This window comes from Castor canadensis, chromosome 9 (genome assembly GCF_047511655.1).
Source record: "Castor canadensis chromosome 9, mCasCan1.hap1v2, whole genome shotgun sequence".
In the NCBI taxonomy this organism is placed as follows: domain Eukaryota; kingdom Metazoa; phylum Chordata; class Mammalia; order Rodentia; family Castoridae; genus Castor; species Castor canadensis.
In genome coordinates this window covers 10,073,137-10,099,369 of record NC_133394.1, presented here as the reverse complement: position 1 = coordinate 10,099,369, position 26,233 = coordinate 10,073,137, and the positions used below count along the sequence as shown (strand labels likewise).

At 39.6% G+C, this 26,233-nt stretch overlaps 2 protein-coding genes across 4 annotated transcripts in view; one reads left to right on the top strand and one right to left on the bottom strand.

The window, feature by feature from the left end:
* The window catches only part of Clgn (calmegin), a 45,058-nt gene extending 36,680 nt beyond the window's left edge, over window positions 1-8,378 (top strand). For both annotated transcript variants that reach the window (XM_020171497.2, XM_074041193.1), the window contains exons 9-15: window positions 634-747; window positions 871-1,021; window positions 2,262-2,477; window positions 3,526-3,651; window positions 3,845-4,004; window positions 5,705-5,805; window positions 7,591-8,378. In XM_020171497.2, the coding sequence (XP_020027086.1) occupies window positions 634-747; window positions 871-1,021; window positions 2,262-2,477; window positions 3,526-3,651; window positions 3,845-4,004; window positions 5,705-5,805; window positions 7,591-7,671 (949 nt within the window). In that variant the 3' untranslated portion in view covers window positions 7,672-8,378. The remainder of the gene's footprint in view (window positions 1-633; window positions 748-870; window positions 1,022-2,261; window positions 2,478-3,525; window positions 3,652-3,844; window positions 4,005-5,704; window positions 5,806-7,590) is intronic.
* A 5,625-nt stretch (window positions 8,379-14,003) lies between these two features.
* The window catches only part of Scoc (short coiled-coil protein), a 33,446-nt gene continuing 21,216 nt past the window's right edge, over window positions 14,004-26,233 (bottom strand). For both annotated transcript variants that reach the window (XM_074041191.1, XM_074041192.1), the window contains 3 exons: window positions 17,504-17,575; window positions 17,074-17,157; window positions 14,004-15,617 (listed from right to left, as the gene is read on the bottom strand). In XM_074041191.1, coding sequence (XP_073897292.1) covers window positions 15,475-15,617; window positions 17,074-17,157; window positions 17,504-17,575 — 299 coding nt within the window. In that variant the 3' untranslated portion in view covers window positions 14,004-15,474. The remainder of the gene's footprint in view (window positions 15,618-17,073; window positions 17,158-17,503; window positions 17,576-26,233) is intronic.

Genomic DNA, 26,233 nt, shown 5'->3' with positions numbered 1-26,233 from the left:
TACCCTTGCCAAAGCCTAAATGTTGAGCCACCCTGAAATTTCCTACACATGATTAATTAGTCAGTAACCTTTCAAGTCAGCCCTCCCACAAAGTCTCAGGGCATGAAAAGAATGTGGACAAGTTCTTGGCCAGAATGTAACCTGAATGGCCTCTAGTCCAGTCCTCAAGAGAATCCTACTCCCATCAGAAAGCTCATGAGCACACTTTTCTGTCTGCATTCCTGTCAACACTCTGGTCTTCTGAGCTTCATCACAATCATCCACTAAGCTCTGTTTACAGCTTTCTAAGCTTTTCCTAGCCAGCTTCTCCAAACCTTTCCAAATTATTCCTGTAGATCAGCAGTCTGGTCTGAACCACATAGTCAGGCATCATCACAGCCATGGCCCCACTTCTCAGTACAGTTTTTTGTTTTAGTCAGTTGCCATCACTGTGACACAATACCTCAGAGAAGCAGTATAAGGAGGAAAGTTTGATTTGGGCTCACAGTGTCAGAAGTTTCAGTCCACGGTTGCATGGCTCCCTTGTTTTGTGGCCTGTGGTAAGTGCTGTTACAGTACATTCTGAATTTCATGATGTGCATTTTAGAACTTTCTGGATAACTATTGATTAACATAAAATAATGTATTCAACAGGGATGAAAATGAACCTGCCCAAATAGAAGACTTCAGTGCTACTAAACCTAATGGCTGGCTTGATGATGAACCAAAATTCATCCCGAATCCTAACGCTATAAAACCTGATGACTGGTAGGCATTCTGTATCTTCACATGTCAGCTGCAAAAGTTTCTTACTTGCTTTTTGTTTACGAGCTTATGTAGCTTGCAGGAGAGTTGAAAGTTACTCTATTTGTTGTGTTCTAATGTCTTAAGGAATGAAGACCTGGATGGGGAATGGGAGGCACCTCGTATGCTTAATCCAGCTTGTCAGATTGGATGTGGTGAGTGGAAACCTCCCATGATAGATAACCCAAAATACAAAGGAATATGGAGGCCGCCAATGGTCAATAATCCTGACTACCAGGTAATAACCAGTTGTCCCAATTCCTTAGTAAAGTTAAAAACACCTTGGTATTTTCATTATTAGTAACATTCAGTTAGCTTTTATAGGTTTGATTGTATGTAATTGTATGAAGTCAAAGAAAACAGACCTCAGCTAGTTTATGTTTAAAAGTAAAGCAGTGTTTATAGAATTTTGTAGGGTAATGAAATTAAGCACTGAAGATAAACCAATTCATGCTATATTTCCCCTAATAATCAAGTGGTGCTCACTTTGGAATAAAGTTTTCCTTAGAAGTAAGTAAATGAATTCTGATCAAGAGGATTCACATGGTACATTTCAATAATTAGTGCCTGTGCTTAATTAACGTGCTCCTTATTTTTAACATTATTAAAATTCAGAATTTTTAAAATATGAATCAGACATCTTTTGTGTAGACCTGGCTATTTATGTTAAAATTCTCTGTGTTATCATCTAACCCTCTAGTTTTATCTTTGTAAGTATTCATTGACATTTTCTAACATCATACATCCCATTACATCTTCTAATTATTCACTAGAGCTTTTCTTCATAGCGTTTGTCACAAAATGTTTCCTTTGGGCCTTTGTTTAATGACTGTCTCCCTCACGAGACCTTAAATGCTATAATTGAGGAACCATGTCTGTCTTGATTACCTCTGCATCCCGAGCATCTGGCTCAGGACCTGGCACAGAATAGACACATTGGTGACAGAGTGAGTCGAGAAATGATTATGTTGTTGAATTTATTTGCCTTAACTGACTGTTTAGTCAATTAAGAGCTAAGGAGACTTTTGTATTGAATAATTATTCTGAGACTCAACCATGCTGATTAGTGATGTCTGTCGTGGGTACATGCTAAGAGGAGTTATCTGCATTCTTTGCTATAAAATGATGTGATTTGGGCAACTTTAATGACATTTTGCCTTGTCTAACTTTATTTAATCTAACAAATTGTTTAAAATAGTTTAACTTGTGAAATTTAGTTGCCTATGTTTCCTTGTGTGCTGGATTTACTTTGCTTTTTTTTAGAGTTTAAAGTTAGTAATATTCATGAAGAACATCATGAAAAGAAGAGAAGAAACAAGATTTGTGTCCAGTAAATCACTAACGAATTGATAGCATTGACAGTTTTCCTATCCCTCACTTATTTATTGCTAATTTCATTCAGCAGCAACTATTTCTTGAGCAGTATTTATAATACAATTATTTCATTTGAAAACGTCTTCAATTATTGTTTCTTCCAGGGAATCTGGAGTCCACAAAAAATTCCAAATCCGGATTACTTTGAAGATGATCATCCATTTCTTCTGACTTCTTTTACAGCTCTGGGTTTAGAGCTTTGGTCTATGACCCCTGACATCTACTTTGATAATTTTATTATCTGTTCAGAAAAGGAAGTAGCAGATCGATGGGCTACTGATGGGTGGAGATTCAAAATAATGGTAGCAAAGGCTAATGAGGTATGGTAGTGACCACGGTGGTAGTGATGTAACTATGTACAGTAGTGATAGGACGTGGTCCTGGCTATAGGTTATACAAATGGCCCCCATAATGGCAAATCAATGTGCAATAATTACTAAATGCCATGGAAATGTACTTGAGTTAATGAAGACAATAAAGTTAGCCTTTCTGTGTTATTCAACTTCATTATAGACTGACTATGTAATAATATCTGTATTCACATGTCTAAGTTCTCATTGTATTCATTGAATTATGATAGCTTTAATGGAATTTAATGCCTAGTTGTTGGTTATAGAAATAAGACTCCTTATATCTTCATCACCTTGCCAATTGAAGGCCTAAGTGGTAGTAGTAATCAATACTCACTTTTACTACCTTTTGCTTAGAGAAATACAAAACAAAATTAACATTATTAAATTGTGCTCTGTGTTTTTTCCAAGTCCTAAAGACTATAGAAAAGGTTAAGCTCAATCTTCAGCACATGCAGTGCATCTTTAGAGTCAGTCAGCTGTAAAGAAAATTTCTTATCTTACATTGGTTCTTTGGACACTGGCATTGGTCATCAAAAGAGTCAAAAAGGAATTCTCCTTTTGAAACTTTTTTTGAACTAAAACACTTGGATTTTAATAGAAAAACAGTTTTCTTAGGGTCATTTGTGAAATTTCTTTATATATAAAGGAAAAAAGACACAATAATTCTGAGATATGATTTTAAAGTATAGAATGAATTGTCAGAGTTGCTAAATTGTCATATTTCTAAATGAACTAGATAATATACCCATAAAAAATAGTGCTATCCTGAAATTTACCCCAAAAAAGAAAAGTCGCTATTCTTGCTGGCAGTTTCTATGTATGTACAACCATAGTTCCTAGGCTAATAGTTAAATTGGCCCTTACTGAGTATAATGTGAGAAAATAATAAATTTTTGGCTTACAAGTTATCACTCCCTAGTATAAAATACCTAGGTAGGATGTATTTTGTAGGCAGTATTTCCCAGTGGAGCTTTGTAAATTTTGATTTGCATGTTTACACTTATTTCTCCTATAGCCTGGGGTATTCCAGCAGCTACTGGAAGCTACCAGAGAGCGCCCATGGCTTTGGCTCATTTATCTTGTGGCAGCAGGATTGCCAGTAGTGTTGATCACTTCATTTTGTTGGCCAAGAAAAGGAAAGGTAAAGAAAATGAATTTTGCCTAACTTTCTGTTTCAAATTTGTTAATGTTTAAGAGTTCTTTGAATTGAACAAGTGATTCTTAATTGTAATAAACCAAATTTCCTGTAAGATTTTGCTGATAGTGCTAAAAAAAAAAGTTGTTTTTTCTAAATACTGGTTTTAGTAAAAACATCTTATGTTTAACTATCACAGAAAAAATATGAAGTCACAGAGTATAAAAAAACTGACATATGCAAACCACAAACAAAGGGTGCATTGGAACAAGAAGTAAAGGAAGAAAAACCAGTGCTGGAGAAACCAGTGGACTCAGAAGAGGAAAAAAAGCGCAGAGATGGTGAAGTTCCTGAAAAAGGTGAGACTGTTTGTGACTGGGCCTGGACCAAGCTCATGTCTTGAAATTACTAGATGTTGAACTTACTCATCAGGAAATGTATATGACTGAACTCCCAGGAGCACAACTTCCTCAGCAAGAAGTAACAGTCCTGGGCAGCACCCCTCCCCACCACCCATTATCAGCCCAGTGTTTTTGGAAGGTAAATTGGCTTTAGAACTAGCACTTTGAATCCCTTATGTCATAGCTCTTTGCAAGGACTTTACTTGCTTCTGAGAATGCAAGTGACATTCAAGGTAGTTATCATGGCCTCTGAGGAAGAGGAAAAGGTAAAGACAGATGACTATGGTAATGAAGTCAATGCAGGTCTTCCTGTGGCTGTGGTTTATCTGATAGTTTATCAGTGTCGCTGAAGCATGTGCCCCTTCCCACCCCACACTGAACTCCTGAAGGTTTTCAAACTGAGGAGTTGAGGCTGTTAGTATCTTATCAGTTAAGGCCTCCTTACGCACCTCTAGGTAGAAATAAAATTATTGTTGTGCCAGGTGTCCCAAGCCAAATTCCAAATTGAGCCCTTTACACGTTATATCTTGAAGCATTATTTTTAACTTAGTAGTTGATGAAACATTGATTTTAAAGCCACTTTCTAAACAAAATGCACATTTACATATGTATATGTACGTGTGTGCAGATGTGCATATATATCTGTGTGTGTTCGTGCTTGTGCATCACAGGATGTAAGACAAATCCTTTAGGTTGTAAGTTCTCAGAGCCCATCTTTGTAAAATGCCAGTGCTTGTATATTGATGTTTTGATGAGCCTCGGAGGGCATCTCTGAATACCTCATTTTGGATATTTAAGCATCACAAGGGCTTTATTTTGGGAAGTACACACCCACCTTGTGTAAACACGTGGGAAGAGGCAGCTGTGATGGTTAGTCAGCTTCCCCTCATCCCAGTTGTGCTGGAGTAGGAGTCTTTACTTTATGCAGCTCCTAGGGCTTGTTGTAATGATGGTGACAATGTCATAAAGTGCAAACATAAATGAACAGCATGTCAAAGGACAAAAAGGACACCAAAAATGAAGTTCCCTTGATCTTACTGTTGTCGGCAGGGTGGAGCCTGCAATCAGATTTCCAAATTCTTTGTGTCCCACCGGGAAGAGTCCATGGTGGGACACGTGGTATAAATGGGGTTTATTAAAAGTTAGGAAGGGAAACACAAAAGGGAGCTTGGTGGCCACAGGTGGAATCTGGAGGTGGAGAGGGCGCTTCTCTTCTCCAGGTGCTTTTAAAAGGAAGGAGCCAGGTGATTCCCATCAATAATCAATGCGGGGGGGGGGGGCTGGGGGGGTGGCGGGGAGGAGCATGGGTGGTGCCTGGGCCAAAGCATGGCCAATCTGAAATGCAGGATTTTTCTATGAGTCCCAAACTTTTCCTAATTATAGCCTGCCTCATTACTGAGACATGAACATAATAATATAGATGATTATTCTTTGGTTTTCATATTACATATGGAATTCTATAAATTTGTCCCTTGTCTCAAAAATAGTTTATGTTTATAATGGGGCATAATGAATACTTGCAATTCATTTAACTTTGAAGGGAAAAGTTGCTTTTAAAATTTGCAAATTAAAGAAATCCCCCTTCTTGTATTTAATACCTTCTGGTAGCAAAACTCTAATTCATTGAGTCTTCACGTTTAATAAAATCTGTCTTCTAGAAGAGGAAGGTGAACCTGAGGAAAAGAGTGAAGAGGAAATGGAAATTGTCGAAGGGCAAGAAGAGGGTAATAAGTCAAATAAATCTGGATCTGAGGATGAGGTGAGCTCCTCCTTAAAGGGAAACAAGCTGGTTTGTATGTCTAATTGTTATCCACAAAATACCACTTCCATAAAAGCAGAATGTGTAAACATTTAAAACGTGCTCATATTATAATATTAAGCTGTTTTATTGTCTCAGTGCCCTCACCTGTTGAAATATTTTGTGTACTGGACATTGAGCACTGTCTGCCTGATAGTGTTTTCTCAAATCTTTAATGACCTACGTTTTTTTTCTGACTAATTTCACATGCTTACCCCTCTTTGCCTCCTGATATAAGATGGAGCTTCCACAGTGCCTTTTTAAAGTTAACCAGTTTTACAGAATCATAAATCATCCAAGTCCAACTGAGAACGGCAGCTCTCTTTCAGCCAGCATCAGCCCAGCCTATGCTCTTTAAGAGCTGCTCCTGCCCCAGTCGCCAGTGGCCATGCTGCTGCTGACCTGAGGTGTGCCCCACCTGGTCCAGGGCATGGGAGGAAATGAGCCTTCTGTTGTGTCTGTTGGAGGACAGCCCCAGTAAATTTTCCAGAACTTTCACAATATTCATAGTGGTTGTGGTCTTAACTGCCTCTGGAACTTAAAGAGACTCTGAGGGTCACCACGTGGCATGAATCGCGCGTACGGGAGAGGGAAGAGGGTTCCCTCCAGCCAGAGCCTTGGGCACTCACTGCTCAGCCTGCCCTTAGCAAGGACACTCCAGTCTATTCTAGTGCATTTGTCCACAAAGCATTTTGTGCAACTTTAAAAATACCTTTTTTTCTCTTTTTTTATTAGCATATAATGACTGTATAGGGAGGTTTCACTGCGACATTTTCACATGTGCTTGAGATATATCTTAATTAGATTCGCCCCCTCCATGTTCGCCCTCCTTCCCCCTCTGCCCCCTTCTTACAACAATTTCAACAGGTTTCATTCTTCTATTACAGTGCATGAATACAAAACATCCACCAGATTCTCCCTCACTCCCTTTCCTTATCCCCTTCACTGGTATGCACCCCCAACAGAACCTGTTTTCCCTTCCTGTCCTTCATATTTTTAAAGTGTATATCGACAGCTCAAGGGGTTTGCTTTGTCATTTCAGATATGTGTATATTGTGCTTTACTCAGACTACCCCCCATTGCTTCCCTTCCCTGCTGTCCTGTTATTCAGCAGCTTACTCGAATCACCTTATGTTGTCTTCATGCACAGATGCTATGTTTCAGCGTCTTTCACTCTAAGGTTGTCTTTCAGTATTTCACCTCCATGATCCCTCATAGAGTCACCCATACAGTCATGTTCTCTTCGTGTTGTGTGTGTGCGCGCACACATGTAGGTTAACAATACCTTCATTCCATCCTCCAGTTTTTTAGTCTTTTCACATATTTGTCAGTAAGCTGAAACGAAATAAGTTGACTTTTGCATAGTGTACCCTCGTGAAATAGCTTTTATTTTATATAAAGCTATATAATAGTGTCCCAAAAGTTCACTTTATGTACCAATACATATTGTGAAAGGAAAAGAGTTAAAGGAAGGAAAAAAGTCAAGCCATTAAGTTTTGTTTTTCTCCTCTGCTGATTTTTCTGGAAGTACTATGTGCCAAAAATTTTTAAGTCTCTGTGCAAGCAGCTCAGCGATTCACTCCTTACAGAAGTATCTTGCTGAACGTTGCGTGCTTTACTGTGCCACAACGGAAAATCATGACTCTTAACTAGCCATGCCGCTGAGACCAAGTTCTCACTCGTAAGTAAAATGGTCAATTGAGTTGTATCATACTAAAATAAACATTTCTATAATTCGTTTGCTAGATGAAAGAAGCAGATGAGAGCACAGGCTCTGGAGACGGGCCTGTGAAGTCCGTACGCAAGAGGAGGGTGCGGAAGGACTGACTGAACCCAGGCGTTCCCGCCTCCTGAGTGCTACTCGGCACTATAAGACTGGAGTGCCAGACTGACCTTGAATCAGCCTGTGCAAACCTGCTGACCACCTAGCAATTTTATTCTTCCAGATATTTTAGTCTTTCTTTTCAAGGGGGGAAAAGCAACTTTGAAGTTACCTGGTCTTTGAATTTAGAATAAAAGTGGCAAGAGTTACATATCAAATTTGAGATTCATATCATTACAAATTATAGTTTTAACAGTTTGAAGATCGTTTTACAGAGCAGCAGCCTCACTAGTAATGGAAAAATCGGTTATTGGAATTTCTGCTTCAGTGGCTGCACAGGAGACATCTAGTTGTTGTACAACCGAGAATGTTCTGTTGTACAGAGCTAAGTGCGATAGTTTCCTATGGTTCTCTTGAAGGTGTTGCAAGTGTTCCACATCCACCTAGTTTATGTTAATCCACTTAAATTATAGATTCCTTTAAAAGCGTGCTTTGTTGGCACTCATGTCAACAAAAGAGATGTCTAAGTGTCAGCAGGTCATCTTGCAACATACTTTACATCTGAATATGCTAACTTGTCAAAACCAAATGGCATACAGAGTTTTCTCAAACTGTTTTAGATGCTTCATGCCAAGGTGGCTTCTCCCATTTACAAAGTTTCTGTGCTTACGTTGCTCTTGGAAATAAAATTTAAACATTTTTCTTCTCTAAATTAGGCCCTGTTTACATATAGATTATTACTGGGAAGGCTTTAAATTATTTTATTAATTATCATGAGATTCTAGTGGCTAACTTTGAATCTTGCTTTCCCCTTACAAATTCATGTCTATCTTAAACCTACTATCACCTTTATGGTGTTCTCCCATAAGAACAGCTATTCCTTTAGCTCTTCATTTAGGGCAGTTATCAGGAATCTCTGAACTACCTCACAGGCTATGTTCGAGGAGCAGGTTGTAAACCCTTTGGAAGGTGATTTAAATCTTCAAGCCTACAGGATTCAATACTCTGACTTCATACTAAGTCTCCAGAAAACCTTAGGCTAGCTGGGGAAGATGTGGGATCCTTTCTGGGCACTGCACCCCATCTTTGGACAAGCCCCATCCACGTTCCCAGGCAACTCATTCCCATAGTACATTCAGAACCTGCATGTAGGGAAAGTGAGGTTCCAGTTCTGTCCCTCACCAAAGCTGAGCTCGGTCAGCAACAGCTCTTGCTCTTTAATTCATAGTGGACTGAAAGTGCAGGGGTGCAAGATATCCCTGGTTCCCAGGTTCTCACTTTCACAGAGCGGTGCTAGCAAGTTTAATACAGAGCTTAACCATGATTGGTATTTACTAACATTAACAGAACTTCACACATCTTGCAAGGACCCGGTCCCCTCTCTTGCTTTGAACTAGACATATTAAATAATTTAGGTGAGACTATTTCTCAAAGTAAGCAGCTACTTCAGGAGATAAATCCGTTTTTAACTTTATGAATTCCTTGCCCAATGAGTGTCTTGTATGTGAACACTTTTTCTAAAGATTGACTAAAGCCGTTTTTACTTTCTTATTTGTAAATCCAGTTTCCTTGAACATTTGGTTAAACTCCAGAGCTTGCAGTGGCAGTATCTGAGCCAGTTTGCCGGGTGACTGTTGATTCCTGTGCATGTTGCCCTCTGGATGCACCACAGTTGATAGTTGAACCAAAACTCAAACGCTGTGATCACATGTGTGCTTTATGCAGAGTCCTTGTCAGTGGCTTCTTCCTTTAGTGGCCCAATCTAAGTTTACTGCTTAAAATGACTTCTTTTTCCTTTTCTCTAAAAAGTAGAACAATAAATGTATTGTGCTTTCCTTTTAGTTATACTTTTTTAGAGTGTTTTTAACTTTATCAGGCTCAAGTAATTTCCCTTTTCTTGACAATGTTTTTCAGCCAGCCTTGCTTCCAGTGATTATTTCTCTGGGAAGACATCATGTAGGGGGTTTTTGAAGTCCTCATCTGGAGGAGACACGGGATGTAAGGGCTGACATGTTAAAACAAACTGCTGCCAATGAATAATGCACCATAAACATTGAGAATTCTAGTCCCAAAGAGGTTTTGATTTCAGTAAAACCTATTCACAATAGAGCACAAGTATACTACACTACACATTTAAGAAGGTTTGGGTTCTCTTTTCAATTTTGACTGTTTTAACTTTAGCAAGATTTGCAAAGGAGGTATCAGATGACTAAGATAACTACATCTTTCATGTAAGTAACTTATTGAAACAGAATGGCATTTCTCCATAAATTTCAATAATTTCTTCCAAAAGAATATAGCTCCCATGCATTTCCATAATAGGGCAGCTATGAGAAGCTTAGGCAATAAAATTTTCCTATTCTGACAGGCCAGATGAGGCAAGTTGATGGGAGGGAGAGGATGCATTTGGAAACATCAGACTTTGTCTCTTAAGACCCCAGTGCACAGAAGAATAAGGGTGGTTTGGGGGAAGATGGACAGAAGGACAATGGGAAAATGACCTTTTAACACCTCATGTAGTATCTTAGCACATATTTTGTGTTTGTTAAATGAATATAACATCCATTCTAAATGTGTTAGGGTAGTATTTTCAAGTTTTCATAATAGACACTGATAAGCCATCTATAAATAATTATGAAATTTAAAACAAGGAACAAATACATTGTACGCTTGATTATACTGTTACTTGAGCTTCTGTCATCACGGCTCAGTGTTGCCCTCAATAAGATAAATTATGTTCTACGGACAACACGAAGTCTTTGTTATAGTAAATTCGTCTTTTAAATACCTATCTGATTTTAGTGAAACAGTGTAGCTGGTTTTCTGGATACAGTAGCTAGGAGGCATTTAAGTCATTCTTCCAATTTTTAAACAGTCTTCCATGTAATGACAATCTCTGTGCCTTCATGACTTACAGTCTCTGATGTTCACTGGTGATCATCTTGGTTATGGCATCATTGAACAAAGTATCAAAGAGCGGAATAACAGGAATAAAAATGCAACATTAACTGACTACAGGTAAATGCTTACATGATTCGGGTTACTCTTGTACAAAAGGTTTTGTTACAAGTGCAATTCTAAAATAAAAAATCTCTGGAGAAAGGTTTTTTCCACCAGGGTGGCACAACTCACTTGGCAGGGAGTCCTGAGCTCTGAAATGGGCTTTGCTATGCACCTACAGTCATTCCTCACCCCACTTTGTATTAACACTCGTATGATTTGCTGCAGAAGTGTTAGTTTATTTGATTTCAGATGCTCCCCCAAACCATATTGGTAGATAAGTCATACTACTTCATAAAATCTGAAAAATGCCAAACTCTCAGACAGCTGCCCTGCAGTTGATTGTGGTCTGTAGTAACTTGCTGTACGTGATGACCAAAGGGAAACAGGATGTTCTGGATGGAGCGGCAGTGTCAGTACTGAAGGAAGCCCTACTAGGGAGCCCTGGGAAAGAAAAGGGGTGCCTCAGTCAGTCCAGGCTGCTTTAACAAAACACCACAACCCAGTTCTCACAGCTCACAGTAGTTAGGTCTGGTGAAGTCCCTCCTCTGGATGCAGACTGCGGTCTACCTGCTGTGTCCTCAAGTGGCAGAAAGAGAGCAAGAGAGTAATCTGGGGGTTTTTTTGGGGGAAAAGCAATACTGGGGTTTGAACTCAAGGCCTTGTGCTTACTAGACAGGCACTCTACCACTTGAGCCACATCCTGCCCTTTGCTGCTTTAATTATATTTCAGATAGGGCTTCTCATTTTCCCAGGGCCAGCCTCAAGCACGATCCTCCTGCCTGTGCCTCTGGAGTAGCTGGGATTACAGGCATGTGCCATGTCATCCAGCCTGTAGTCTTCAGGGCTCCACCCCCACGATCTCCCTAAAGCCCCATCTAATTCTATCACATTGTATGTATGTTAGGATTTCTTCTGGAAGCACACAGACATTTAGTTCTTACAAGTAGCCTGCTGAGTCTTCCTGCCAATCACCATCCCCACCAGCATGCAGAGGTGGAAGTATTGAAAGAAAAATTATTTTGATACTTTCCTGTACTCAGGACTATTGTGATAGGTGTCAAGATGGTCACTCTGGGCAAAGAGACCAGGCCCAACTCCTAATATAGCAAACACACCCAGAAATTTATGCTTAGCAGAGTGAGAGGGCTGGTGGGTGGGAAATTACTAGATTCTTGCGAAGGCAGGCCAGGGTGGTCACTGGTGGTGAGACTCTCTAAACTGATTTAGCAGTATTCCTGCTAAATCTGTACTCCACGGACCAAAACTGAGGCCCACATGAACAGAGCTCAGAAGAGCCTGTGTGGAATTTGACCAGGGAGAGTCTTTGTCAAGCTAGATACAGTCTCTACGTACACTATTTCGTGCTTATATTTTCAACACAGAAATTGTTGTTGTGAAGTGAAGTACTGCCACACAAAAACAAATATATGCCATTGGTTCGCCCATTCATGTGACAAGAAAGTGGGGAAAAAATTTCAAGGGCAGCATTTTGTCACCTACTAAGCTGATAGCACTAGGGGTAGTAGCTGGAAAAAAGGCAGAAATGAACTGGTTGTTCCATGATGCTTTTAGCAAGTTAGCACAAACAAAAAGAACTTGCCAATGACTGAGAAGAGAAGAGAAAGTTTGGTTTACTAGGACCCTAACAGGGAATAGCAGGAAAGGTTCAAAATGGTAATTTTTAGGTGTGGGAGGCAAAGGGGAAGCCCCGTAAGACTTCCCTGGCAACTTTTGAGCCTCAGGAACCGGCCGTGCAGCAATAATCTGGTTATGGTGTTCCCATGGCAGTCATATTTTCAGTTGGCCCACTGAAAAGCAGCAGGGTCCTGAAGCAAGAAAGCATACCCTGAAAATCTGACCTAGAAAAGAGCTGGACTATGGCTTCTGGCACACAGCATGAGAAGCATAAAGAAAAGACCTGAGTTTTCCAGGAAATTGTACTGCCAAAGAAACATGAGCTTGGCTTTGCAATGATGGGCACAAACTCAGGCTGAAGCGGACTTTCACAACTCTATGAGGGAAAACATACAGAACAGCTACAGACAGGAAGCCATGGAGGTCAGTGAAAAAGGAAGTCCTTACAAGGGAGATCAGAATCAAGGTCTAATCAAGGAACCTGTTCACTAGTAAGGATGGATCTCCTCCAAGCTGCTTTCCATAGTTGCTTTGAATTCTAGTGATTTTATTCCAGTTTCTAAATTGGGAGATTTTATTTTGGCTATCCATCCCACATTACAAATGAGGGACAGAGGTGAGAGCACTTACTTTACCTATGAGTTAAGAGGCTGTCAGTCTATTAGAAGCCACATCTAAACCGATGGCACTTAATAGAGATCCTGGGGCTGGCAGGGTGGCTCAAGTGGTAGAGCACCTGCTTAGCAAAGACCCTGAGTTGAGTTCAAACCCCAGCACCACCAAAAAAAAAAAAAAAGATCCTGGATTTTGAGCTAACTCATTAGCTAGATGAGAAGTGTTGGAGCACTTTCTGTGTGAGGAAGAGGGCTGTGCACAGATAATTAGTAACAAGACAAGGTTGTGGCTGAGACTGCTAGTGGCCACCAAAATCCTTCACCTGCTTCACAGTAATAAAGCTGTAGCCAGAATACGGTATCCCAGCCAGGAGACTCGTTCTCAGCCATTCTTGCTTTCCGGTGTGGCGAAGTCTCCTGACAACTGTGGTGCAAGAAGATAAAGGCCATTTCCAGACCCAGCCCATAAAACTGTGCACATGTGCACTTCTGCTCTCTTTGCCTGCAAACTAGAATAACAGTAAGCAGCGTGGCTTAGAAGCCAGAGTTGAAATGGAAGAGCCAAATTCTACCCAGTTACTATAAATAGTGTGTGCAGCTAAGACTGCTGGCCTGCTATGCTGAGCCCGGGCCACTGCAGAGGAAGGAGCATCTGCATTCATACTCTGAATCGCGGGATCTTGTGTGACCAAAGCTTAGCCTAACCTAAAGCATACAGCCTTCCTTTCCCCCAGATATCATGGATCCTGTTCTTTCAACACTTGGCTTTTATTTTTTTTATCTAATGTAGAAGATCCTATAATGTGGGTACTGATAAAAGTATCATTTCTCTAACACTCAGTAACCAGGTACTTAAATAAGATACACTATTCTGTGTCACTGAACAAACTTGGATATGCCATGACGCCTATACAGCCAGCTCACTCAGGCAACTATATCAAAACACACAGGGCGGAGTGTGTGGTAAGGGAGGGGGTGGGGGCAGGGGGGAGAAATGAACCAAGCCTTGTATGCACATATGAATAATAAAAGAAAAATGAAAAAAGAAAAAAATAATAAAATAAATAAATAAATAAACACACAAATCTCTGAAACAGATTTTTATTAAACGGCAAAGCAGAATTGCAACACAATTTTAAATATTTGTATATTAGGCCACAAAAGGGATGCAAAATGTTTGCAGTATGACCATTACATCTTCATACAGCTAAAGTCATTCATCAAATCCTACACTAATACATAATTATTCCATGATTAAAAGTAGCTCAAATCTAACAACCATCAGCTATTTAAGTGAATCTTTTCCTATTATAACATTTTAATATTATTTCTGATATTGATTTCTTTACCAAATGAAATCTGCAAACTATATTTTTAAAAATTGTTATAGAATAACTAAGACTCTGCAAACCAAGTAGTTGAAGTTACAGAAAATTCTGGGAGAATAGGTGAGATAAAATACTGAGTAAGATTACAATTATTCTACATATAAAACTCTCCCATTTATTCAAGATTCTGATACTAACTCTCTGAATGGATTCTGCAAAAGGTAATCTGCTGAGTGCTACAAATAAATCTGAGACCAAACTCTGTGACTGGTCTCTCCAATGTGGCCAACGTAAGGTCAGTCAAACTCTATCCACTCAAACCTATTCCCCAAAAGCTCTGCTCTGTGCCAGAGATCACAGAAATCTGGAGTGAAAACATTTGAGTGTGGCTATTACTTTGACCGAGTTCTTTCCCACCCTACTTCTAGTTTCCTCAAGGTTCTCCATTTCTAAAGAATATGACCACAGTTCCTATCTCTTCAGATACCCAGTGGGTTATTTTGTGCAAAAAGAAGTTTTTAACAAATCTCACTTTGACAATTCAGCATCAAAGAAAAGATCCTCATTTTTTATAGCCTTAATTTATTTCAATTGATTAAAGAGAAACCAGAATCCTGTCTCATTACTAAATATTGACAAGCCTTAGCTAGGAAAGTACCTTATTTTGGTTAAGTTTCAACAATTACAGTTTAGGTTACTCTCATAGGTGATTAACTATTAAAATTACTTTTACAAATGTGAAACTGTTTTTTGATTTTTTTTCTTTAGGGGAGGGAAACAGGAAGGAGGAGGCAAATGGAGAAGAGGCACAAGATGGCAGACAGGATACATAAAGCTGTGCATTCGGTGCATGGTTTTGGTCACTTTTCCACAACATGGTTATTTTCTTGTATGTCTTACTAAGTAAACCTATAGTAAAAGACATTGCTAACTTTATATAGCAAAGAAAATTCAGTAAAACATTCATCTTCAAGTTTCATAAATATATGCAATTCTAATTATAAAGTGTCTACATTTACACATTTCCATAGACTAACATAATCCACACACTCAGGGAAGTCTCCTGCTATGCAGTTAATTTTGCCTAGTTCTGACATTATCTTCATAAATATTCAATGAAGCCACAAACAAAACAAAGGTACTGTAACTTTTGGAATCTATCCAAATTTTAAAGAAAAAAAAAAAGAGAGAGAGCAGCAATTCCATGAAACACAGGGATGTCAATCCCTTACTTTCTTTTGCTTTTTGTGTCAGTTGTTTGAAAAACACTAGAAGCAGACATGAGGTTTTCTATATATTGTCCAAGAACTTGGTTTTCCGATTTTAGCTTCAGATTTTCTTCCTTAACTGCATCTACTCTTGCAGAGAGATCTATATAAAAACAAAAATGCCCAATATCAGTAAAATGATGGCAATGACCCCATGCTACAAAATATTTAAGATTCATTCTTAAAGGTCAGCTGAGGGTATGGCTCAGAGGTAGAAGTTTGCCTAGCATGTTGAGACCCTAGGTTTGATCTCCAACACCACACCACCCCCCAAAAAAAATCACAATCATTAAATTTTTTTGTATTTTAAACTTAGATTACTTTAGAAAGGTTCGGGTAAACAAAGTAAACTGAGTGCAAATCAGTCGCATTTATATTGTACAGTTAACTCTTAAAATGGTTAAAGTGTAAATGTCTCACCAGCATAAAACCATTTCTTTTCTATAAATATTTAAGATATGTAGTAGGTTAACAGAAATGAATTCAGGTACTGGATATTGGTATCAGTTTCTAAGCAACTGATCATTTTTTGTATTTTTATATTAGCTAAAAATTCAAAAGATGCAGGTTCTAATGACCACATTTAAAAAAAAAAATGACTTCCACTCAGGCATTTAACAGATATATACTGACAAATAACTGCTAGGCACTGTTCTAGAAGCAAAAGTAAACAAAAAAGGTATGTGTGGGCATGTGTGTATTAGAGGATGTGGAGCTTAAGTCCAAAGCAAACAAGTAAATAAATGTGTAAACACACAGCACAGCACACAGTGAGAAAAAGCAACAATAGCACGGGTCATAAGAAGGTGCTGTACTTAGGGCTATTTTGATAAGGGGAATTTGACCAGAGACCTAAAGGTGGTGAGGGAATGAGCCACACAGGTAAGTATCTAAGGGAAGAGGGTCAAAGCAGAGGACAGCAGCTCTCTGGAGCAGAAGCAGGCACAGCAAAGTCAAAGAACAGTAAGGGGTTAGACAGTTCAAGGTGGGTGTAGGAAGCAAGAGTGTGACTTCACTCTGAAAGGTACCAGGGAACTCACAGACACTGGGAGTTATTAATTCTATCAAACGGGAAGCCACTGGAAGGTTGTGAGTGACATACTCCTCACCCTGGTGCCAAAAGTCAAAAAAACACAACCTCTTAATTTCACTAAACACCAAAAGACGTTTCCATGGTAGTATTGATTTTATGCAAGGCATTTAGAAATTGAAAAAACTCAGATGTCCTTTTAATCTCTGAAGTTAATGTTGTTTTCATCGGAACATAAGTTTGACTGGGGTGTACTTCCTTACATGTGGCTGGGACTTAAAAAGAGTCTGGCCATAAAGAGCATGGTGTTAGACCTAACGGAGTGAAGCCTAAGAACAGTGTTGGACTCTCTTATTTGGTTCTTTAAAACCAAAGCAATAGGCAGGAGGCAAAAAAGAAAAAGACAAAGACCAAATGACTGTTAACTGGACTTTGAACCTTATGGTTTTAAACATTATACACACTAACGAAATTCACATTTTTCAATTGACTAGACGTAACTCATAAAAACTACAAAATGCAAGCGAACCTTCAAGTGTGTGTTGGAGTTCCAATACTTGATTAATAAGCCGTGTTTTTTCCTCCAGTTCCACTTGATTCTCAGCATCGACGGCTGTAATGAAAAGATTCAGATTTACTATTAATTAACATCAGGTACCACTTGTGGAGCACAGCACTTCAAAATCCACAAAGCCTTTTCAACTCGTTGTTTTAGTTGACTTATACAAGAGGCCTGTGAAGTTCTATTGCCACACTGCAAATGAAGACACCGAGGCAAAGATTAAAAATGACTTGCATGTGGCACAGTGAAGGAACGGAGGCTTCCTAGACCCTTTCTAAAACTAGATGGGATACAAGTAAGGAAATTAGCCAATGCCCAAACCTTTTCTGCTCTCCCCATCACCAAAGCAAAAGCATCCACAAAACCGGAGACATACAGAGAAAGAGAAAGAACCTACCATCCATGTCAGCGTTCATCATCTTGGATAACAAACTTTTAGGCCTTGGATAAAAAATCCTTGATGAATGGTCTGCAACAAGAAACACAGACACGTTACAGCAATACAAGACAGGCTTAACTTTCACAAGATGGTGGCTTAGTCAAATGATGTGACCCAGAACCCTCCCACATGTTTCACGGCTTCAAAGGAAAAAGCAAATACCCATGGATATATATGCAAAGGATACAAACAATACTGTTTTATAAAGAGAAGCATTAAAAAGAGAAAATGTTCTTCTCAGCAACCAAAGAAATATATAAAATTAAACACTGTGTGTTTAATTATTTTTCAAAGGTGTAACAGCGATCAAATGCTAGCAAAGTTATGGAAAACCAAATACACAAATATTGGACACAAATCTTGAGCATGTCATATTTTGGCAAAGCAGTATAATAATAAACAAGATCCAGAAAACAAAAACATTTTAATGACCAGGCATAGTAGTGCACACCTGCAATCCCAGCTACTCAGAAGTCAGAGATTGAAAAGTTCCTGGTTTGAGGCCAGCCCTGGGCAAAACTGCAAGACCCTATCTGAAAAATAACTAAAGCCAAACAGGCTGGTGGGGAGGGGCTTGTATCAAATCATATCCCACCTGCCTAGCAAGCAGAAAGGCCCTGAGTCCAAAGCTCAGTACTGCCAAAAAAAGAAAAACTTTAAATCCTCTTTACTAAGAATTTTACTCTTAGAAATTTAGCCTAAGGAAAATTATAATGGAAAAAGTTGTATACAAAAAAAGTTTCTACTTCAATCTTATCCATAACTCAATAAATCAGAAACAACTGTTCATTCAGTCTAGCAAAGTGCAATTCTACTTTCTAATAGACTACTAGAAATAAGTATGATTATGATAATAACCTGGAACAATCCTTACAAAATTTCATATTCACCAACATAAGGTATATAAAATATACAAAAATATGAGAACACAGCAGCTGGGCATGGTTGTGCATGCCTATAATCCCAGTATTCAGAGCATTTGCAAGGCTAAGGCAGGAGTATCACAGGTCTAGGTCAGCTGGGGATACACAGTGAGACACTGTCTCAAAAACAAACAAAAAAAGGAGACAAAACAAAAAGAAAAAAATTGAGGGAGGGAGAAAAAGAGGAAAATGAAAACAGTTCTTACACTGGGATGGTCATAGAGAAGGCAAATATTTTTCAAAACATTCTTCATTAAGTATTGTTTCACATGTACTATTTAATTTTTAATACATAAAATATGAAACATAAAAAATACTAGGCATCTGGAACCCTAATATGGAATGACTAAAAACAGGTTCATTGGTCACCTGGCTATGCTTAAGTCGAAACAAGAGTTTCAGGGATATAGATAAGTAAATAAATATCAACATTTCAGTAAGACTCCAAAGTATTAGAGCACAAAATCCCTATGATGCATGCTTTGCTCTACCATTTTTCAGAGTGTCTAAAAATGTATAACCACTACTGGAATGGCAGGAAAACACGCCTGTCAGCCGATGCACTCTGTACTGACAGAACTGAGCGTTGTCTGGCCAGTGTGTTCTCTCCACAAGGATTTACTGAACATCCCCCATGCCCACTTCCCATATGCGGAACCATCAAACCAGACCTGTCCAACAAATATGCCTACAAAACCACACACTAGAACTAGACTCACAGTCAAGGGACATGGTGTATTCTGCTCTCCCCTCTCTGCAGCTACAGTTGGTATAATCCTAGCATGAGTGTGGAGACTGAATGCTCCCCAAGCAAGACATCACTCAGTGCAGAGAAAGCTATTCTGCATCCTGATAGCAATGATGCTTCAAAAACCTGCTCCAAGTCTTCTTAGCATCTTTCCCTTATGCAAGAAGCACCAAAGCTACTCTCTCCACCTGGTTTTCACATGGCTTTCATTCTTAGGCTCTCTGCACTTCAGAAAAATTGTATGTTAGTCCATCTATGTAAACTCAAACAAATTACTAATTTTTTTAGTATTCAAAGATCACACTTCAAAAATTATTTCTCTCAATTCAATCAACATGTCTTTTTATTATTTTTTAAACTGACACAAAAAGTGTATGGACTTATTGAAGACAACATGGTTTAAAGTATATATCGTGGAATGACTAAATCTAGCCAATTAACATATGCCTTACCTCACAGCTTATTTGTGGTGAGAACACTCAGTTTCCATTGACAATGAAAACCTGTTTGGACACTTCCCTGGGATAATAAGGTACCAGTCACCCCCACTTTTCATAACATTTCAAGCCCCAATCTGGCTAAAGCAGGTCTGGCAAAGAAGATAGAGGCCACCCTCAACAACAGTGAGTGACTTAGGATTGCTCAGCAACTGTAGGCTGCACCTTGGCTACCACCCTTGCTGAATAATAAACATTCCTAACACCCAGTGTTTTTAAGAATACAATTAAAACAGTTTTCCTGATAGCTGAGAAGAAATGTAAGATATACAAGCCAACACAACAATGTAGTGTGAAATCAATACATCTTGATATAGAACAGGAGTAGGGTATTCAGTTTTCACATACTAAAATTAGGGCAAAAAAGCCTACAAAAGCACAGCATTTGAAGCTGATAAATGCAGTAGGGAAAGAAAAAGTAGCCAGTTTCTGACATTTTGGCCACATATAACACAGACAATAGAAAAATCTGCGCATGACTTGTTAATGGTTTGAATTCATCTGAAAAAGTGAAAGAAAGCAGAAAAGCAAGGTCAAGAGGACCTATTAGAGGAAAATTACTCTTAAAAAACATAAAGTGGGGGCAGGAGCACGAAAGCAATGCCAAGGACAGTGCTCTAGGAGACACCACAAGGCAGGAGAACACCATTCACAACAGTCTTATGTAAGCCTGCACCCCTCTGCAAAATGCAAACCTGCCCAACTCTGTGTGGCAGCCCTGTGCAAAGCCATATTCTACTAAAGAAAGTAGCCCAGGGCATTACTGATGCCTCTCCACAACAATAAGTAAACAATAAGTGATTTTCTTTTATTGTGATATTATTAAAATAAGAAGAACCACAAAATGCTACTATTGTATACATTCAAAGTCCAGTAGGTTTAGAGAAATGAATTCATATGGAATGGAAAGGTTTGAGTTCTTTACGTCAAAGTATTTCAGTCATGGATTGACTTAATTTTCTTTCAAAATAGGATCAGTCCTCAAACTGCACAATGTCAAGCTGGTAATGTCTACATCACCAGTGTACTACGCCTTAATAGATATTTAGTTCAAGATCACAACTATCACATAAAATCCCTTTTTAACCTGTAGTTGTTATATCAATTCTAGGTCGATATGCTTTTAAGCGTTCATTTTAAACTGTGTGCTCCTATGCATAAATGTAAATCTGAGAGGAGAATCCAGACCCAAGCATCTCAAGTATGGAAACAATTAAGTGAATTTGGGATGCTGAAGCTGCTCTGCCTATCCGAATCCTGCCTTGGTTCTGAAATAAGCATGGTTCTGAGATTCTTCAGGTCAGACCTTTAAAGTTTTCTCAAAAACCACAGAACATTTAGGTTCCTATTTGTATCTAGCACTGGTTAGTGGAAGAGAATATAATCTATAATGACTTTTGATAATTTAAGTCCAGAAAGCAAAGAGTATGAAGAGAACACCTGTCAGGAAGTGTAACAAGCATTAGGAAATGATCCATTTAAGTAAATAAATTATCTTTTCCATGCTCACACCCTGCCATCTTATCAAATATACCTCTATCTTCTTTAATAATTCCTCTTCTCAAGAAGTTCAGCACAGTGACTAAGAACATGGAGTTAGATATAGGATTCAATCTCAGGCAAAGTTAAAAATCTCAGCCTTAGTTCCTTATCTGTCAAAAGGAGACAATAACAGCATGTTCCTTGTGAGTTTGTCCTGAGAACTTAATAGATTCATCATGTAATGCGTTTGCAGACCTGTAGATATTTAACAATTGTTCGCTCTTCTCTTCTTTACCTTTTAGCTCTAATTTGGACCACAGAAAGAATTTCAGAAAAACCGTTCTGGTCCAGCTGTCTCATTTTATAAAGAAAGAAACCAAGGCCAATGATGAAAATGACATACTGAAGATCACAGAAGTAGCTGCCCACAGTGCCAAGATTACAGCCCAGACTGTTTCTTCCCACCTTAGCTAAGCTCACAACTCCGATATGAGGCTTTGAGACATCCAATCTCCAACACCCAACTTTTCTGCATCTAAAATTGATTTTCATCCTCAGTCAGCCATTTGCTAGTGAACCAGTAAGACTGCTAAAGGCACCGTGCATTAATATGCTGAACACTTTACATGCAGTCTTTCATCAAATAAACAGAAGGAAATTGCAATTTACAGATGTGCACACTAAACCTTAAAAAGGATAGGTTATCTTGCCTCACATTTCACAGCCAATGTCTGTACCTCAAATCAGTCTGTACAGTCCCTGCTTTTCTCATTATGTAATGAAGAAACTTTATTGTCCTAATCTAAGTTTGGTGAAGATTTTGAAAAAACAAAAAACAAAACCAAAACCCTGCTAATCAAATTTCCTTGGTGTTCGTTTGCTTTCAGTGGCTTCAGCTTCAATGTAGCTTGTTCAGATCTGTTCAAGTTCTGCTTTGACTTTTTTGGGTTTCAAATTCCACAAGATCAAGGAAACACTTGGTTAATGGGAATATAAACTTAAGCTAGATCCCCAGAGAGCAGCTAGCGGCACGCAGTTTAATCAGGGAGGAGCCGGAGCACCAGGATTGCTAGCTGCTAGCGTAGCTTTGGCTCCCCCGGTATAGGTAGACACAATGTAGCAAGCTATCTTTAATATTGTTACATCACAGTCTTAGGTTGACACATTGTATCTGTATCATAGAAGTCTTGCCTTTCGGGAATGGATGCTCTTTGTCCTTTCCAAACCTTACTCCCCCAAATTTGTTGTGTAGGACTCCTGAGAAAAGACACAGGGCCAGAAGCTGCGTTCAGCTCCTGGAAAGACGTCCCATCTCACGTTTCGGGGCTAGCCAGTGAGGCCGGCCCCCCTGCCCACCCCGGCGGCCTCTCCCACCATCCGGGTTCTCGCAAGGCAGTCCTGGGCCAGTCAAGGCCGCCAGGTCCTCCTGCAGCACCATTCCAGGGTCGACAGTGGCCAGGGGCCCCGACCCGAGAGCGAGAGGTCTGCATCAGGGGCCGCCGGTGTCCCCTCCCCAAAGGAACCGCTGCGCCTGATCATGAGGAAAAGGGAACGCGCAGGGGTTCTGCAAGGAGCCAGGCCCCGGCAATCCAACAAACGCCCAGACCCAAGGCCGCGCCCCCTGGTCCCCGGGGCGCCGGGCCGCGAACCCCGTCCCGCTCTCCAGGCCCTCGGCTGTACCAAGGCCGCCACCCCAGTCACCAGGGCCAGGAGTGCCGCTGACCAGGACCGCCCTCACCTTCCGTTGGAGGCGCCGGGAGGGGGTGGGATCCCGAGGACGCCTGAAGCCGGGACACTGGGACCAACTGACACTGGCAGCTCCGCCCTCCTCGCCCACTGAGCGTGCGCCGAGCGGGAAGCCCCGCCCCGTCCCGCCCCGCCCCGCCCCGCCGCCCGCCAATCCTGACTCAAGAGTGCACGCCTGCGCATTAGCCGCCCGCCGCCTCAATCTTCCCATCTCCAAGTGCCCAGGCCTAACAAAAGGGCATTGACGCCCAATCAGGATTGTGGGCGGGTCCGGGGAAAGCAACAGCCAATGACAGCTCAGAACTGCGAGCGAGAAACTAGACCCTCCCCAAGCAGCCCTTGTCTCCTCTGGAGCCCCAGAATCTGCGTTGGGAAGTTGGAGGGAAACCCTGACTGCTGTCTGGGAGGAAGTTGGTATAACGAAACGCTAAGCCAGAGAGACACCGTTCAAATTCAAGGAAAGGGCGTTTTGTTTTTCCATTTCCCAAATCAGCTCCTCCCGCCCCAAGACTGTTGTGAAATCGCTAGTGCTCCGGGCCGTTTAGCGAAGCTTTAGGGTTGAGAAAAAGCCCTAACGGTACCGCGGTGCAGCCCTTTCCCTTGCCTTGTTCCATTTGATCCCACAGCAACCCGCAGCTTCAGAGTACCTCTTTCTTGTTCCAGGCCACGTGACCGTCGTGGCGCTGCGTTTTGATCTAGCACTTGAAGCAAAGTAGCATCCCACTGACTTAATATTCATTGGCAGGGTGGGCATTCACTTTTTTTTTTTTTTTTGGCAGCACTGGGGTTTGAACTCAGGGCCTCACACTTGCTAGGTAGGCGCCCTAGCCCTTGAGCCACTCCACCAGCGACATTCACATTCTTGCTTTGCCTTTGACACAGTCTCCTGAGCTGTAGGGTGAGCCGTATGTGTACCTTGGCTTTTTACTTCTGGCAGAACTTGCACTCACCCGGCCTTGATCCTATTAAGGACTATGGACAAAAGGAATCTTTCATTCGGTCTTTGAGAACAGTGCATTTGGCTGGAACTACGATACATAATTTGAGGAAATTTGCTAGAATGCAATACAGAAACTAAATTAAGGAAGAGAAAAAATCAACACAAGTCTAACAGGAGTGCCAAAAAGAGCAGAGAGAATGGATGTGAGCAGGAGTCAAAAGATTCAAATATTGTGAAATAATTGAGTCTCAAATTCAAGAGACTTATTCTTAAACTGGATTGATCTGAAGAATTCATGCAGCTGTGAAACTGCAGAACACCAAAGACCAAGAAAAACTATTAAAAACAACTTTTGTTTTGCTCAATCTTTTGTTTTTGTGGTGGTGGTGGTGGCAAAATTCACATGACATAAAATTTACCATCTTAATGATTTTTAAGCTCAACAGTATTAAGTGTGTTCTATTTTTCTCCTATCGACCTCCAGATCTTTTTTCTTCTTCCCAAACCGAAACTCCATACCCATTAAACAATTCTCATTTCCCATTGGCTGCTGCCCTTGGCAACCACCATTCTACTTTATTCATGAGCTGGACTGCTACATATTCCAGACTGTGGAATCACCCTCTTCCATGTTCACCCATGTTGCAGCGTGTTGCAGAATGTCTCTTTAAGGCTGAATAATATTCGTGTGTATATGCCACACATTGCTTATCCATTCATCCAGCAACAGACACTTAAATATTTTTCTACCTTTTGGCTGTTGTGAATAATGTTGCTTTGAACATGGGGGTGTGAAAATTCCTCTTCAAGACCCTCTTCAGTTTTTCAGGTATATTCCCAGTAGGGGAATTGCTGCATATGGTAACTGTATTTTAAAGCAATCTTTTAAAACGTGGTACTGGCATGCATAGGCAAAAAGAAAATTAGGCAGGCAAATACCTTGAAGTTGGTGTATGATAAAGATGTTTGATGGGAGTATTTGTTGAATAGTGGAAAAGAACACTTATTCACTACTCTTGCGAGTATAAATTTGTAGCATAACTTTTCATTGGTTATTGAAAAAAAACTATGGTGGTTCTGTAGTTTAGTCATATAAAAATATGAAATTAGATCCTAATCTCACACCACCAACTAAATTCCAGATGAGGTAATACCTTAATTAAATTAAGTAATGTCTTAATTAAACTCTAAACTTTTAGAAGAAAAACAGATGTCTTTATGACATCACCAGACAAAACAGCACTAGTCATTAAGGAAAGATTTAAATTTTGATTACTTTAAATTTAAAAGTTTTTTAATCAGAAGAACAGCCATCCTTAATCAAGTTAAAAATAAACCACAAGCTGAAAGAATATAATAAAACTCTGAAACTATAAGAATCCCGACAAATAAGTAAATAAAAAACAACTCAAGATAAATATATGCAAATAATATAAACAGGCAGCTGACTGAAGAAGAAAAATGAATGGCCTGAAAGGTGATTTTTTTGTTTTACCTTCTCATATTAAAACAATGAGATAAAGGGATCGATTCATCAAGAAGATACGAAATCAATAAAGCAAAAATTGATACAACTGAAATAATAAACTAACCCACAACTATAATTGGATAATCCATCATTCCCCAGTCTATAATTTGTAAAACAAACCTACAGAAAACCAGTGAAGATATAGAACACAAGGCTCAAACTTGTCTACACATTACTATCACCTGGGAATCTTTTACTAATTCCAAAGAACAGACTATACCTCAGATTAATTAAATCACCATGTCTAGGATACAGGCATTTGAATTTGGGAAAGCTACCATGGTGATTTCAACAAACAGCTGGCAAATGTCCAAACTATTGATACAGAAGACATGAACAATTCTATTGACCAACTTGATCTAATTGATATTTACAGAACATTCTCCCAATACCTGATGAAGACATTCTTATGTAATATCCGTGTAACAGTCATTTACATGAAATCTAATCATAAAACAAATCTCAAAAATTTAAAATCATTGTAATAATTGGAATCATACAAAATATTTTCTCATAAAGAAATTAAACTTGAATTGATAATAGAAAGGTATTTATAACTCCCCAAATAGTTGGAAATCAAACTAGGCACTTATAAACAACTCATGAATCACAGGAAAGTCACGAGAGAAATTAGAAACTATTTTGGCTAAATTAAAATATAAACATAACAAAATTTGTGGGATTCAAGTAAGGTAGGACTTAGAAGGAATTTTTTTTTTTTTTACTAATATGTGCTTGTATGGGAAAACAAGGAAGGTTTCATATAAAGAAAAACTATTCCAGGAATGGGGAAGGGGAATAAGGAGATTGATGGAGGGAGTGAA